This window comes from Rhopalosiphum maidis, chromosome 3 (genome assembly GCF_003676215.2).
Source record: "Rhopalosiphum maidis isolate BTI-1 chromosome 3, ASM367621v3, whole genome shotgun sequence".
Taxonomy (NCBI): domain Eukaryota; kingdom Metazoa; phylum Arthropoda; class Insecta; order Hemiptera; family Aphididae; genus Rhopalosiphum; species Rhopalosiphum maidis.
The window spans coordinates 36,677,531-36,694,204 of NC_040879.1; the positions used below are offsets into that span (position 1 = coordinate 36,677,531).

At 28.4% G+C, this 16,674-nt stretch overlaps 1 protein-coding gene across 1 annotated transcript; it reads left to right on the plus strand.

Moving 5' to 3' along the window:
- Positions 1–527: 527 nt before the first annotated feature.
- Positions 528–12,794, plus strand: LOC113558027 (cilia- and flagella-associated protein 57-like). Its single transcript, XM_026963556.1, is given in 15 exon segments — positions 528–763; positions 3,003–3,354; positions 4,964–5,118; positions 6,339–6,599; positions 7,137–7,341; positions 8,218–8,640; positions 9,436–9,651; positions 10,183–10,356; positions 10,756–11,073; positions 11,136–11,320; positions 11,384–11,483; positions 11,545–11,759; positions 11,814–12,096; positions 12,192–12,407; positions 12,471–12,794. Coding segments are annotated over 15 exon segments (3,663 nt in total).
- The last annotated feature ends 3,880 nt before the right edge of the window (positions 12,795–16,674 follow it).

Sequence of the window (16,674 nt, forward strand, 5' to 3'; positions counted from 1 at the left end):
CTCAGTTTTTTATGTTAGTGTCAATAATCAACACTAGTAGGGGCAAAGCCCAATGTGATGCCGATATCAACTTAGCCTACCCTACCCAGAAGTAGAGCTCTAGTTGCGCCTATGCCTTAGCTGGTCATGAAAGTCCCGCGACAAACCAACGATATCCGGCACAGAATTTCAGTGTGTTATCGGAAAAGATAAATACATATATTTTGCATCTAACCTAGAATATAATCTGTGTCAATCTAACACGGCCGTACTATTGGAAAAAAAAAAAAACAACAACAACAACAACATGGTAACGTTTCGGCGTCGTGGAAACAAAACGGCGATACAAAACGTACGACTATCGTCGCAGCGCACAGTATTATTATGTTATTATATCGCATCGAATTGGAAAATTCGGCAAACGCGACGACAACAAGAAAAATAATAGGTACCTATCATTCTGTACAGCTAGCCATACAGACACAAACGTTGCATAATATAGTTTGTGTAACGCTAAAAAAGAGTTTTGCAATAATACCGGCCCGACAATGACCGCGAACGTGTTTTTCGGCTCGTCGGCGACCCTGGAAATCGAGCCCAAGTTCGTGTTTGGCATGACCAATAACGTGGTGGGAAACTGTCTGTATTGGAAAAACGACGTGATCGTGTACCCGGCCATGTCGGTCATCGTCATCTACAACACCAAGAACAACACACAGAGGTTCATCAACCTGCCCGAAGGACCGCGGAAAGTCATCACGGCCATGGACCTGAACACCAGCAAGTATGTAGTATGAGCGTGTGACATCTAACCCAACGTATCGTTGAACGATCTTTCGCCCGTCTATCGGCCCATACCACCGATATAATATAAAATACAGCCACGAGGAGGAAAATTGACCTGATCTATGCAGTCCGCCACTGATTGCACGAGCAGCATGTTAATTTTTTTGACCAAACGATATTTTATATGTGCCTATGAGCCAGTATGAGCATTGATTACAAATACTTCAAAGTTCATGTGAGTAGGCACTATTAGTATTTGTAATAAATGGTATTAGTTGTATAGCACCTATACGCTGAACGGTTTTATGCTGTTAAACACTACTGTGCATATTGTGATTAGGTACCTACCTATTATTGTGTGTAGACAAGGCCGTAACTGAAAAAAAATTTCAGGGGGGGTCCAAAATTTTTTATATATAAACGTTGAAAATATATAGTCAATAAACTATATTCATCACTAAAATATTTTTACTTTTAAAAATTTCTGGGTGGAGGGGAGTCCGGACCCCTGGACCCTCCCTCTAGTTACGGTCTTGTGTGTAGACGTGTAGTGTATAACGTTTAATTTAATCCGAAACTTTCTGAAAATTAACTGAGAATCAGTGCTGAAATATTATAAAGTACCTCGCCAGATAGGCATAACTAGTCTTTTAAGTTAAGTGGGCTAAATTCCTAAGAATGTTTTATAGCAAATTTCTTTTAATTTGATTATTATTTATTGTTTCTATTGGTGTTTACAACTGATTTGAATGGTTATTCGTTTATATGTAACATTATATTTGTTATATTGTAGACAAAAATAAAGTTAATATACTAATATGTTTATATGCACCTTCATATGTACCCAAAAATTCTGGGGGAGGGCTGAAACCCACCCAAGCCTCCCTAGTTACGCCTATGCTCGCACTTATAATCTATAGAAACCTACCAACTGGAGAACAACTAGTCATAACGTTGTATTGCCGACTTTGTCATTATATCAGTGCTTAGGTTAGATTAACCTAGTCGTTTTATACCTTATGGTAGAGATAAATGCAATTTAAAAACAATAGTTCAAAAACGGTATTGACTCAAAAATGTATAACAATTATTATCTATATAGTATATACCTACACGATTTGAATATAATAGGTACTATTATAGGTAATATTAAATATTAATAGTATAATAATTAATAGGTAAATCGTAAATGTAATGTTTTTTAGAAAAAACTAAATCAACTATGTAACTGATTGGTAGTATAATAAATAATAATATATTATAGTATATAATATATATAATGTACAGATTTATAAACTACACCTGCTATAACCATAGGCGCCGCCAGGAATTTTATCAGGGGGGTGCATCGTGCAAGTAGGTATACGCTAATTTATAAATAATGCATATATACGGAATAATAATAATAATAATAATAGTTAAATACGTAATATAATATAATATAATATAGATAATTATGCAAAATAAAATAGTTTTAATACCATTACACTTTTTTAATTTAATTTAATTTTTTGTAAAGCCAGGGGGGTGCAAGTGCACCCTCTTGCACCTCCCCTCGTGGCGCACATGGCTATAACTGGCTATATTATATTTATTTGTTTAATTTAAGTAGGCTCACTACCATTGTTGTTGAAGCATTTACATTAATAAAAAAAAATATATAAATATATAGCAGATCGGTTACCTGCTTTTCACATTTTTTCAATTGTATTTTTAATTTCATAACCATTTATATATATTTATATCAGTGGCGGATTAAGCAATTTGCCGCCTTCAAGCAGGACATTTGCCGCCGTCTCAAATTATAATTTAATAATATTATAAATACATTTTATTTTTCAAGTGCAGTGAATTTGCCGCTCCAATAACCTGATTATTTTGTCTGTAGGGTAAACCGACGCTGATTTATATCTATATTTTTATGTGTATAATCGGAGTAAATTATTTTATAATAATAATAAAATTATTAAATCCAGATAATGAACAGATTTGTACTTAACTTTGAATGTTTTTTTATGTATAAAACTCATCCGTTAAGGTTACCGTTATTAAAAAAATATATTTTAAAAATAAACACGATGCAAAATATTGAGTTTTTGAATCATTTTTTGAATTTATAGTATTAATTTAATGAGATTTTAAGTATCGTGTACCCATAGTATCGCTATAAACTAATATTTATTTTTAAGTATCTCTTACATCACTGCTTATACCTAAGTACCCTGAACGGCTTGTAGCCACGTTTTGGCTGTAGCAACTACAGATGAGAAAGACACAGTGGACGAGATAGAAGGCGATGGCAGCGCAAGACCGGTGATCAGCATTTACGATCTGCGTTCGTTGGATTTGAAGCATGTGTTCAAGGAGCCGGACTTTAACGACAGTGACGAAGATGGCGATGGCAAAGACGACGGATCACAAAATACCTTTCAGCGGCGGTTCACTAAAATTCAGTTTTTGTGGGACAATATCTTCATGGCGGCCCTCGTCGTTGGCGGTCATGAAGGGTCGGATTGCACGTTGTATTATTACAGCTGGAGAAATTCAACAGTGGAAACGTACGTGCGGATCAACGGTCCTGTGTCTGACGTAAGTTGTGAATTTAAACGCATGTCGTGTGTGTATCTATGTGTTATGTAGCGAACTTGGCAAAAATTACTAGGTAAAAAATAAAAATAATATTTTCTAAAGGGTGTTTTTTACATAAAACTAAGTGCTAACTAATATATTGAGGATTCAATCCTCAAATTCATAATAAATATTTTTACACATATTTTGGACATCACAATTTTTTAATACAATAATTAAATATACTTTCATATTCTCACATAAAAAAAAATAAAATAAAAATATTCTAATAATATAAAAATTGAAATGTATTTATCTATTCGATTCATAAATTTTAAATAATTAATATAAACAAAATAATAATATACATTATTTTTAATTCAATTTTACCCTTTACTATACACCTACACGGATACATGTTATAGGTACATTATATTATTATAATCTATTATGTTTTGCTTATAGACATTAGGCCATGATAAAACGTTCAAATCAAAAATATTTTCATAAATAATGAAAACGTGTTAAAGTAATTTATTTTTTAAGCCAATACATTAATATTATAGGTAAGCCAGTGGCGTACTTGGGATTTATTTTTTTGAGAGTAGGGTGTACACTTATCATTGCCATTACCACAGTTACTAAAATATTTTGAGGGTTGATATTATCAGTAAGTATACGCATATACCTATTATACCTATTTATAAAATTGTTTTTTTTTTAAATAAAAAATAGCGACAAATGAAAATATGTAAAATAATAAATAAATATAAAAATTGTTATGTAGGAGGTTAGTGATTTCATTATGATTTATTGACTACTATGCACATATAAATTAACAATAATGAAACCACTAAAACAGTACATTTTTAAATTAAAAAAAAATCACAGTAATAGCTTGTTGGTATACGGTATACTTGAAGTTTCGAATAGTCGAACATTAAACATAACCTTAGGGTTAATGGTTAATGACAACCGTTGGAGTAGTGCACTAGTGCGAGTTTGTCACTTATAGTCAGTAGTGAGTTATGCTGGAATAAAAATAAAGGATAACTCGTATTTTTTTTTGTTATCTATATTTCGTTGATTTTTGCCTTAATGAAATTATTTAGAACGAAAATATGTATTTTTTATTTATATCTTATATGTAAGTAGGTATACGAGTATTACATTATTTATTAGGTACTTATAACACACCAATTAATACACACTCTCACCCTGCAATATATTTTGCATTTTAAGCTGTAATATAGAAGTACTATACGGGTTGCTGAGTATTCAAATATTGTATATTATAATGTTTATCATTTACTATGGATCCACGAGTTATTGTCTTAAAATAGCAATAAAACGCTTATTATTAGAAGCATATAGTTATAGACGGATGATTATTGACCATTTTCATTATTGATCAATTCATCATATCCCCCATCTCAGTAAATGCGGTACCGAGTTATGTTTTAATTTTGAAACAGAGTAATATATAATATAGTAATATACTGCAGTTGATTACAGTTAACAATAAATATTGAGAGAAAAAATTGTAAATGTTTCTCATTTGTTTATATTCAATCTTCCACCTATGGTTCGTTGCATACCTATACGGCCTTGGTTAATCGTATATCCGCAGGTGGCATTGAATCCGATCGACACTGCAATATGCTGTTTCGTAGGCAAAGAGTTGTTTCGGTTGATGACCAAACCCGAAAAGGATTGGCAACAATATGGTTTTCGCGAAGCTGACGGCATACACTTTACGTGCGTCTGTTGGTTGTGCGGAGACAGGTACTGTATACGTCTATAGCATCTATATTTACATAACAATGTAATTTATTAAACAATAACTGTTGTGTTATTGATTGATCAGCGTCTGTCAAATAATACCTTTAGTAAAATGCTCGTGGATATCACATTAAAAATAAATAACAATAATAGTAATAATTTTCTTAACTAAATGTCTAAGTAGAAATAGGTTTGTATTTTGTTTTAATAATCATAAACGATGATGTACCTATTTGTAATAAATATTGGTGAAAATAGTGTTCGAAATTTGGGACGGGGGGTTGAACGCTGAAGCTCAGGTCTATACTGCATACTTTTATGATACTTTACGTATTATATAGTGAAAGTGAAATCATTAGTTTTTATTTTAGGAATAACTATAGAAATTAAAAGGAGTTAAGTCCCCCAGCCCCCCTTTTATGCGCCTATGGTAATAAAGTTACTATAATACTATAACTATAATATAAAACAATGTATTTAATTATATTATGAGACAATTATTTATAACAACATTAATTTATTAAAAGTTGAAAATACAATATTCAACAAGTATAATAATATATGCTTTGTCTATTATAGAGTTAAATAGTAATATATTTGTTCAACAAAGTATTTAAGATTGAAGATAGGGCTCTATCTACATCAGTACCTACACCGCCTATTTTTTAATATTCTCTATTCTGTGTATCTCTTTTTTGATCTTCCTCTTCTCTCTTTCTTTCTTTCTTTCCTTCTATATTTATTTATTTCCATCGCCACTCTCATTGCTCCCAGGTCACTCTTCTTTTTCTATCCTTATGTTAATTCTATCTTTTATGTATTAAGACAGAAATTTTCAAACACGGGGAAGGGAATAATAATTTGTTCTTTTATTTATTTTATTAGTATTTAAATGCTTATTTTAGTACTTACTATGAAGCTTTTGTGAACCTTTTTTAAGTACTTTTTTGATGATTTTTGGAAATTACCTTGTTAATGACCTTTAAAAAACAATGAATAAATATTTTAAAGATGTTAAATAAAAAATAAAAAGTTCAAGACAATTTTTGAATTATCCGTGTGTGTAGAAAAAAATAACTGAATATTTTTATTTCTGACATGATAAAAGTCCCTCAAGTAAATTTGCTCTTACTTGCAGAATAGGTCTGTCATTTGAGCGTTTACTTAAAGGTGTAATGTACTATATAATATTTATTGATTATGCGTTTTACGGGGTTGTATAGGTGTTTGGCGGGCACCACTGACGGCAATGTTATTCTGTTCAAGAACGGCGATCTACAAGCTGTATACCGCGTTGACGCGATCAGTGAAATCGATGTGACAACGATAATGACAGAGACCCATCAGCTATCCCTGACCACAATGCTCGCTAATTCATCACGGAATAATATCATTCGGAGCTGTTTTACATTTGAATTTGGTCTGGTGATGTTGGTTGGTGATTTTACCATCTATCATTTCCAGAAAATTGATGAAGGACGGAAGTAAGTACGCGCACGCGCGCGCGCACACACACACACACACACACACTCGGTAACGGATCTTTCAAATCGATCGATTATCGGTGATTAGGCAGGTGCATCATCATATTATAATGGTGATTATAAATGTTGTTAGTGCTGAAGTCGATAGTAAAGTTTTATTTGATAATTTTTCCCGTTATAATTATATGGACTATATTTTATAACATGTAGTTCAGTTGGATTGTGAATTCCCGTGCGAACACATTACGTGCGGTAGTACAATAAAATATTATACAGTTCACTATAATTTTTTAAGTAAAGTTAAGTTATGATGTACAAAGTTATTTAACAAATATAGTGGTTAGATGTGTTGGCTTTCATGCCTGCAATTATGAAATCATTTCATGATATTGTATAATATATAAGTTAGATAAGTTAGATATGCTTAAGGATTTAAAATGTGACAACTAGAAAAGTGATGGAGTTTTTGAGTCCAACATGGAATTTTAAGTAACCGTTCACGTCGTTCACGGGCTAAGTTGATTTTAATTTTCACAGATACGAAAAAATCGATAAGTTTATTAAGGAAGAGTACCGGTACTTGCAGCAGGTAGAAGTAAAGGATGAGTTACCTATGCATTACATAGAGAGCGTATGCGTTAGCCCCAATAGCAAGATATTGACGTTTATCACGAAACGGCCTCAACTGTACCAGGCACTACTGTCTCAACTGGACGACGATGATGACGAATCAACGATGATTGTACGACAATACATTACTATATTTTTTTTTCTATTACTCTTATATTATTATTGCTATCGGTGTTATCACAGAAATACCTGTAACGCGTAGCGTAGGAACATCTATAGTGACAAAATCTCGGTGCTGCTAAAATTAAAAGATTCCCCACCGTATTTTGTGGTTTTGCTAGAAAACCATTATAAGGCTAGTATTTTTATTCAGTGCTGCAATTTTTCAAATTTTCTTCTTTTGATTATCCTGTGCAGTGTGTTCACAAATCGCCTTCAAAATTTAAACATGGTATTTTTTTTACTTTGACTACTATAGCGTTCAATACTTTTATCAATTAAGCTGATGGTACATTAAAATATTCAATTAAATTAATTTTACTTAAATTCCGAGATCAATGTTTAGGGTTCAAGTAAATATTCAAAGTTAAAATTGGAAATGTGTTTTACAGATTAAGTAAAATGTATCAGAGACAATTTAACTACAAAAAGAGTAAACTTCTCAATATAAAAATCCTAAACTTGAAGTAATCTAAAAAAAATCCAACCTAACTATAATGAAATAAAATATACCGGAGATATTTTTTTCGAGAAATAAGAAATAATTTAAAATTTTTTACATAACATAAAAAAAAACTAGTTTTTTAGATTTGTATATGCTACCCTATAACGTATTTTTAGCTAGGGAAGCATCATCTAAGACGTTCCGAAAAATAATTTTATTAATTGCAGTTAATGATATGTATTATACGATATAATCAATATACCACAATAAAGATATAACTAGCATAATGTCTATAGGTATAATGCTATTATTCTGGTTTACCTGTGCAGCAAATAAATGTATTTTACACTACAGGTTTATTGTTTTTTTTTGTTTCTTCATCAGAATTTGCCAATCATACCCGGACCACTTGGCGTTGATATGCATCATGGTACAGTGGAGAGCTTATCAACGAGCTTATGGAAACCGATTCTAATGACATGCGGCAAATTGGACTATACCATCAAGGTGTGGGACTATGTGGAGTGTACGTTATTGCTGTCTAAACATTACCCAAAACCGGTGTGCATCGTTTCGATGCACCCTACCGGGCTTTATTCCTTAGCAGCATTTTTGGACCATTTAGAATTCCAGATGGTACAGATGAACGATCTGGTACCGTTGAAAATCTTCCCATTCAGGAACTGCACAGCGGTTACGTTCAGCGGGTCTGGTCACATGTTTGCTGTTGCTAAACCGGGCGCTATAGATGTCTACTGTTCGCTAATGTTTGTGAAATGTTTTTCGTGTCTAGGACACTTGGGACCAGTAAGTATCAGATGTTTTTATTCATAAAGCATATATGACTTAAAGAACTGGCTAACTTATAAGTATGGTACAAATTTTGAACCACTAAAAAAACGTCAAAAAGAATTTAAATTAAAGAAATAAAACATTAAAAATCCTTTAAAAAGGTTTAAAAAATGTATAAAAATGTCATGGATTTTAGTTTTATTTAACAATAAAAAACATTATTCGTTTGTTTTTTTTAAAATTCACGATACATTAAAATTTAACGCTCTAAAATGAAATTTTATTGCTAATGTATAATGGTTCGTTAGATATGCACTCGTAGTATAATTTAAAATATAATGCATTTTGTTATTTATTCTTTATTACTATTTTAGAATTTTCATTTGAATTATTTTAGTGAGGTTCAGTTTATTCTTCTGTGAAATATTAGTAAATAAATAAATAAGTTTTCATTAAAAAAAAAAAAATTAAAAAACAATAGTCTATATTTCTATAACAGTGATGTTTTTTTAAACATTATATTATAATATTATATACCTAGTCAATACAATTTTGAGTCATGATAACTTTATAGGCATCTCAGTGGCGGATCTACGAATTTTTTTTTTTTTTTTGTTGTTGGTGGGTTGGGAGGGAGTGGTAACATTTTTATTATTAATTTTGTAAACACAATTTAGGATTTGATATTAGGCGTTAAAAATATAATATAACTGCCTAGAAAGAAGGGGGCCACGGGCTCCTCTGGTTCCCCTTCAATTCGCAACCGAGGCATCTATTATACTAACCATTTATAAACTTAACTCTAACTAGATTGAAAAGTTGGTCTGGTGCAACCACGATATGAACATAGTCGCTTATGACATTTTTGGTGCCATATGTACATTCGACACAAAAACTGGAAAAGTACTCACGCATATCGCTCCCTACTCGGGAGCAGCCTATACGGATTTGGCAGTTGCAGAAGACATTAATCAATTATTCGTTATTGCTAAGGACGGCAGTTTGAAAGAAGTCTACGACCGAAAGGTTTTCAATTATGTTCATGTTTGGTTTATGAAGACGTCGCTCTAAAATGTGCCATCTCCATAATAATATCTGGTATGGGTACGCACAATATTGAAGTATTGAACCAAAATATTTTTTTCTTGTTCCAAATTTTATAGTTCATTTTTTAGATGAGAATAACGTTATTGACATTTACTTAATGCTGATATAATTTCAATTGTTAACTAGATTAAATTTAAATAACATGATATAAATGGTATTATACAAAAAATAAGTTTCAAAATTAAATATCTCCAGAATTGATATGAACGAAGCGTAGACATTGTAACTTTTTTAAGTTGTACAAGTTGGTAGATAGTTAAAAAGTCAATCAGTGAGGTATTACATAAACAAATTCAAATTATAATACCAAATAATGTTTTTATATACTATTTAATAATTAATATAGATGCAACGAATTCTAGTGTGGCGTCATAGTAATTTAAAACAGTCTTATATTAGATAAGGTAAATTAGATAGATAATTACCGTTTTGAAAAATGTTTTATTTAAGGTTAAACGTGAAGTGAATTTTTATGGAACACCATTGAATGCAGTATCAGTTTCTAAGTCGAATTTGATTTTATTCATAGCAGCTGAAAATGGTGTTATATTGACCGTAATATTGCCTATGGGAGTTCAAATCGAATACAAAGAATTCAAAATCCATAGTCATAGTATAAAGAAGGTATGTTAGGTATGAAGGTTGTTTTAGAATATAATGGCTAAAAAACATTTTAAAATTAAACGTAGCTTATCAAAAGTATTTAAAATTAATCTATCATAATATGAGTGAAAATTAAAATAATTTATTAAATCAACAGACTGTAGTGAAAAATTAAATTAAATAAATTATTTAGTACTATATTGACTATACTTACTTTAAAGATTATATTAACTAATAATAGTTTTATTTAATTTTAAATTTAAAATACACTCAAGAATATTACACAAATACGTGTAACATTAAATTACACATTTCATAATTTTATTGGTTATGAATTTATATGATTATTTTCCTTTGATGTAATAAATATAATTAGTCATTTATTACTATCATCGATAATTGTTTTTATTTGTCGACAAGATGTGTTTAGCAACAGACGGCTCAGTTTTGGTTTCTTGTTCAGAAGATTCAAATATATGTGTATGGGAGGTAAAAAATATAGAGAATAAAACTAGAAAGATTGAAAAAATGCATGTATATACTGATGAAATACTAGTTAATTTGTCGGAATATGATAAATTGCATGAAAATAATAAGAAAATTGAAGCAGCAGTGAATAAATTAGAGACAGAAAATACAATTAATATAAATTCAACAATAAAATCAAAAATACAGGAAATTAAAGATATAAATAAAGCGAACATAACGCAATATTATGAAACTATTAAAAAAAATGAAGTAATAGATTTTATATTCAATATGATAAAATATTAATAATATTAATATATACGTGATTTAAGGAGGAACAAGAAAGACAAAAAAATATAATAAGTAAACTTAAATTTGAGTTAAATCAGTTAAGTGAAATAAATGAGCAGAGTACAATAAATTTAGAATCATATTATAATAAACAATTAGTATACAAATATAAAAAATTTTCAATTCTTGAAAATCACGGATTTCAGTTGACTTCTGGGTTAAAAAAGTAATTTTTTATGATTTTATATATTATAATATAATAATATATAATTTACTTCAATCGAATCAGAAATTTAGAAGCAGTGCAAAATACTTTAGACAAAGAATTACAAGAGGCAGCAAGTAACTACGAGAAAGAGCTTAAAGAAAAAATTGAAGACATAATACAGGTATATGATTTACTAATAAAGTGTGTATTTAAAATTATAAATTTGATGGAATTGTTTTCAGTCGAAGGAAAAACTGATAAATGAAAAAAATAACACTAAAATGTTGGTAGGTGATACCGAGAATGATGTAGATGAAAATGTTTTCAGTATAAAAAATAAATTCACCGATAAACTGGATAATTTGAAAGACTTATATTCTAAAACTATGAGTACCTTAGCAGAGGATAAAATTAAATATACCTTGTATGTAGTTTCATGACGTATTAATAGATAACAGTATATAAGAAAATGGTGTATCAATTTTAAACACTGTTAAAGGGATATACAAAGTATCGAGGATCTAAGGCGGTCAATAGGACTCCTTGAAAATGATATGGAAGAATTAAATCTGGCAAGCATAAAAAAAAAAAATAGAATTTCTGTTTTGACAAGATTAATAAAACAATGCAAGGATGTTATGCCGCAAAAAAATATTCAAATTCTAAATGTTAAGCAACAGATGTCATTACTAGTAAAAGATTTGAAAGTGCTAAAGGAAGATATTATTGCATTGGAACAAACCACAGAACCATTAGAATTGGAAATTCAAGAAATAAAAAATTCGAATGATCAAGTAACTAAAAATTATTTTACTTATATTATAAAAGTTGCTGTTAAAAAATAGACAGCTATTTAAATTATAATTTTTGTACCGGTATTTATATACAGATAGACATGAAGCTCGAAGTTGATATTGAGGCATTGAAAACTTTAGATATATCTTTGAATACATTATCAAGTAAGGAATTTTACACAAAATTTCAACTAGATAAAAAAAGACGACATTTAGACAAATTGTCAAATATTATCAAGCAAATGGAAAATGACATACAAGCGGCTTTTTGGGATTTTTATAGTGCACTTGAAAATAAAAGATTAATAACTGTAAAATGAATGGTTATTTGGAATTAGAAAAGTTAAAAAATATAATGTATAAATATTGTTTAGGATTTATTCAAGAAGCATATTAGCGAAACCGAGATTCGTGAAATCGAAGAAAAAGAAATAAAAGGGAGAGAAGAATTTTCCAGGCAGGATGATTTTTTGAAACGCCGCATTGATAGTTTGAGAGCCATGTTAAACGAATTTGGCAAGAAAACTGAATTTTATTATTCAATAATGGAAGAAAACACGAATCTCATTAACGAAATTAGTAATCTACGGAAGGAAGCTAATATATATTTAAAAAAGTACAATGATTTAAAATCTATATTGAAGATGAAAGATTATAAAAAAGAACTCGAACGTAAAAAGGCATCAAAAAGAAAATAATTTAAACAATCGAAAGTAAAATAAATAAAATATATTATTATGATTTGAATGTAGTTTGTTAGTTAAAAAAGAAAAATACAATTTTTATAACTTTTAGATGTAGAAACATCAATCTAAAATAGGTGGGAATGGGAAATATTAAAAATTATAAATTAAAGGTATGGTAGTATTTGTGAATGAATTATTTAAATACAATAATTAATCATATATGACGTAAAAATAGTTTATAGTTGTATGAACAATCAACAAATAAGATTTGATTTTATAAGTTTTAAATAATAATTTTTTTCGAGAGCGCATGGTATTACTATTAAAGGTAGATAATTTTATTAAATATAGTATTGGAGAAATATTACTATGTTATAAGTAAAAAATAAAAAAAAAGGAGAAAATTAACTGATTATACAGTTATGTAGTTCAATATGAGTATTAGGACAACTTATTATTATTGTACATACTGTACACCATGATCTAAAACATCGCATCCCGCCAATTTATTGTTTTCAGCTGCTTTCGAAATACGTGAACGTAGATAGACAACCCTGTCATCGCCTGTGTCGCAGCATTTGCGCTTTTTTAATTTTATTTTCGGGTCTTTTCAATAAAATAAACAAACGATAATATTATCACTATACGATTTGAAATTATTTCAATTCAATATCAACTAGACTGCTTACATTTTAATAACGTATTATCATTATTTATTTTTTAATAACATATTACTAAATGGTCGATCGTTTAATTTTGTAAATGTTTTTAACATATTATGTTGTATATATAAATAATATTAATACGTATAATATTATCCGAAAAATATTCAACACAATCACACACGAACGTTAAATTCGTATAATGTTCTGTATCATCACTTTTTTGGAGCGTTCATTAAAGTTTGTACATATAGTACACAATCCAAAACTACCCGTGTTTTCGAAAAACATGAGTCTGCTAAAACTGTAGTTTCCTGCTATGCGTATGTTTACGACTTTAAAAAATATTGTTTTGTGTGTCAATTAATGATTATGTACACTTCATAATATTATATGTGTTTATATAAATGCTTGTGTGTGCGTGTGGGTATGTGTGTTATAGAAATGTATAAATTAAATATAATTTAAATGGATTTATACAAAGTAAAATGTTTCGTCTAAAATCGTTATTTAATTATAATTAATATTGTTTATACGAATTTGTTTGAGCGCGAAAGGTTAATTAAAATATTTATTTAATGTCACATGTACAAAAAATAATTAAATTACATATTATAAATTTATAAAATATACCACTTATAAAAAACATGTGTGTATGTTATCAATGTAGGTGGTAATAAATTTATGAAACGTATCTGCGTGCCTTATATAAATGTGAGTACATTTTGACTTATTTTCATTCGTTACGAGTATTTGTAGTGAAATAATAAGTATAAGTCGTGGATTCTTGACAAATTTTGATTTTACATATTAGATATAATATTGGAATATAAATATAAAATTACCTATGCAAAGGTGGACAAGTAAATGAAAACTATAGTTAAGTTAATTAATAGTATTACTGGTATGTTAAGTAAAATTTAAGAACGTCAAAATATAAGTTGTTACAATACATTATTTAATTCAAACATTTTAAGTTTATATAGAGAAAAAATTGAACAGAGCTCAGTTAAAAATAAATTAGGTTATTTATTTTTATTATTATTTGATTGTATTACATAGAGTGATTTTGCAATTTTTAATTTTTTCAAATATTAACTAGGTAAATGTTTTGTTAATAATGTATTCTACATTTTCTATTTACTAATACATAACTTGTAAAAATTTCCTGGTCATAATAATTAATAACTATTTTTATTTAACTTTTAACTATAATAAACTATCGTTTTTATTAGTAGATATATTAAGTTTATAACTCAAAACCTACTCGTTATAATTTCGTTTTAGATACATACCTAAAATATTATTTTTATTATTTGTTTAACAATTTACGGTAAAGAGTAGTAACCACAGGATTCATCTTAAATCGTGTAAAAAATCTTAAATAATTATTATATGAACAAATCCTGAATTTGAATAAATGCATTATTAAGAATTAAAGAAGTTACATGCAATATGCATGCTTGGTGAAACACTGTAAACTTTGTGATTAAATAATAGTAATAAAAAAAATATTTATTAATTTCAACTACAGCTACAACGTCATAAATGTATTTAAATATATAATTTTAATTTGATGTATTATTTGAAAAATTAATTGAAAAAGTTAAGTCACAATAATCGTCAAGAAAATATAAAATATATTCGCGCACAGTACTTTTATGTTCAGATTTAAATAATGAAATCATAAAAATGGAATTTGTTACTAGATATAGTTTTTATATAGTAATGTCTTAGTACAGGCTCATAAATTTATTAAATCATGACACAACTAACAGACAATATATAGTTTGTAAAATTCTCAGGACAGCTTTTATAAGTATTATATGTGTCAAAATTGATTAAGTAATATTGCCGTATTGAATCTAGAAATTAAAATGGTAAAATTAGCTGGAGTACCAAACACAAAATATGCGCCTAGGAGTCAAATAAATATAAAAGTTTAAAAAACGATATTTATATCATAGAAGTATACAATTTCGCAGGTATTGTTGAAGACTAGAATACCTATTATGGATTTTTATTTGTAGCATTGTATGTATTAATAGACGAAAAATTTATCTTTGAAATGACAATTACCTATTTTCGACAAGATTTTAAATACATGTCTCTGTCAATATATTAAAATAGGTTTGATTTCCATTTCGACATATATTGACACAATCAAATATCAATGAAAATGTATCATTCCTTTTATTTAAGGATTGTATAGAATCTTACTTGTATAAGTTGTATATAAAATTAAGGTTTTGTAAAATCTTTATATACAATATAATATTATATGACTTAAATATTAGTATGATATATTATAATATTTTGGTATGATTTATTAGTTATTATTGTTTTAAGTGACATTTTTGGAATAATAAAAAATAATAATACTTACTTTTTTATTTGAACTACAAGTAATTAATATAATTTTCATATGGATCATATTAGCTTTTATGATCAAACATTTAAATATAAGTAAGTACCTTGCAAATAATCTCATTTTTTTTTTTAAATTTAACCTACTATATTAATTCTTTTACCGATTATTTATTATTATTATACGTGCGTATAAGTAAATGGAAATGAAAAATTTCTTCCAAAAATATGAAATATAAATATAATGGTTTTACCAAAATAGTGGAATCAAAACTTTTTTTAAAACTGATGGAAATGGTCATTTAAAGCCGATTTGATGTATTTACTATTGATTGTTATCCAGATCCGAATACCTGATGGAAGTAGATTTCATAGATGTAAAAGTGAGTAAAAGAGATTTGATATGGGTCCTGGCATATTATTTTTTAGGACTAATTAATTTTTAATTAGTTGTTGGTTTGAAGCCTTGATGGTAGTATTGTGTAAATATTAGTATGTATAATATCTGATAGTAGGCACTTTTTGGTATGGTTTGTACCGTTTGTGGTGAACCGTTATAATTTAATAAGAATATGTAATATTGTTGTCGAGATATTATGATATCCTTGTTAAAATCTCATTAAAAAAAAAAAATATAATATTATATATTTATGTAGGTATATGTATACATTATTATTAGTTTGTTATTATTCGCTGGATAGTGTGAATATTAATCCGCAGCTATAATGGAATAAGTAAAAACATTATTTATAAAACGTTTTAATGTGTAAATGGATGTACAATGTACAAGGTATGTGCAATCCATTTAAAAATAAATTATCAATTATCTATTATCCGAATAATATTATTGTTTTGAATATCTA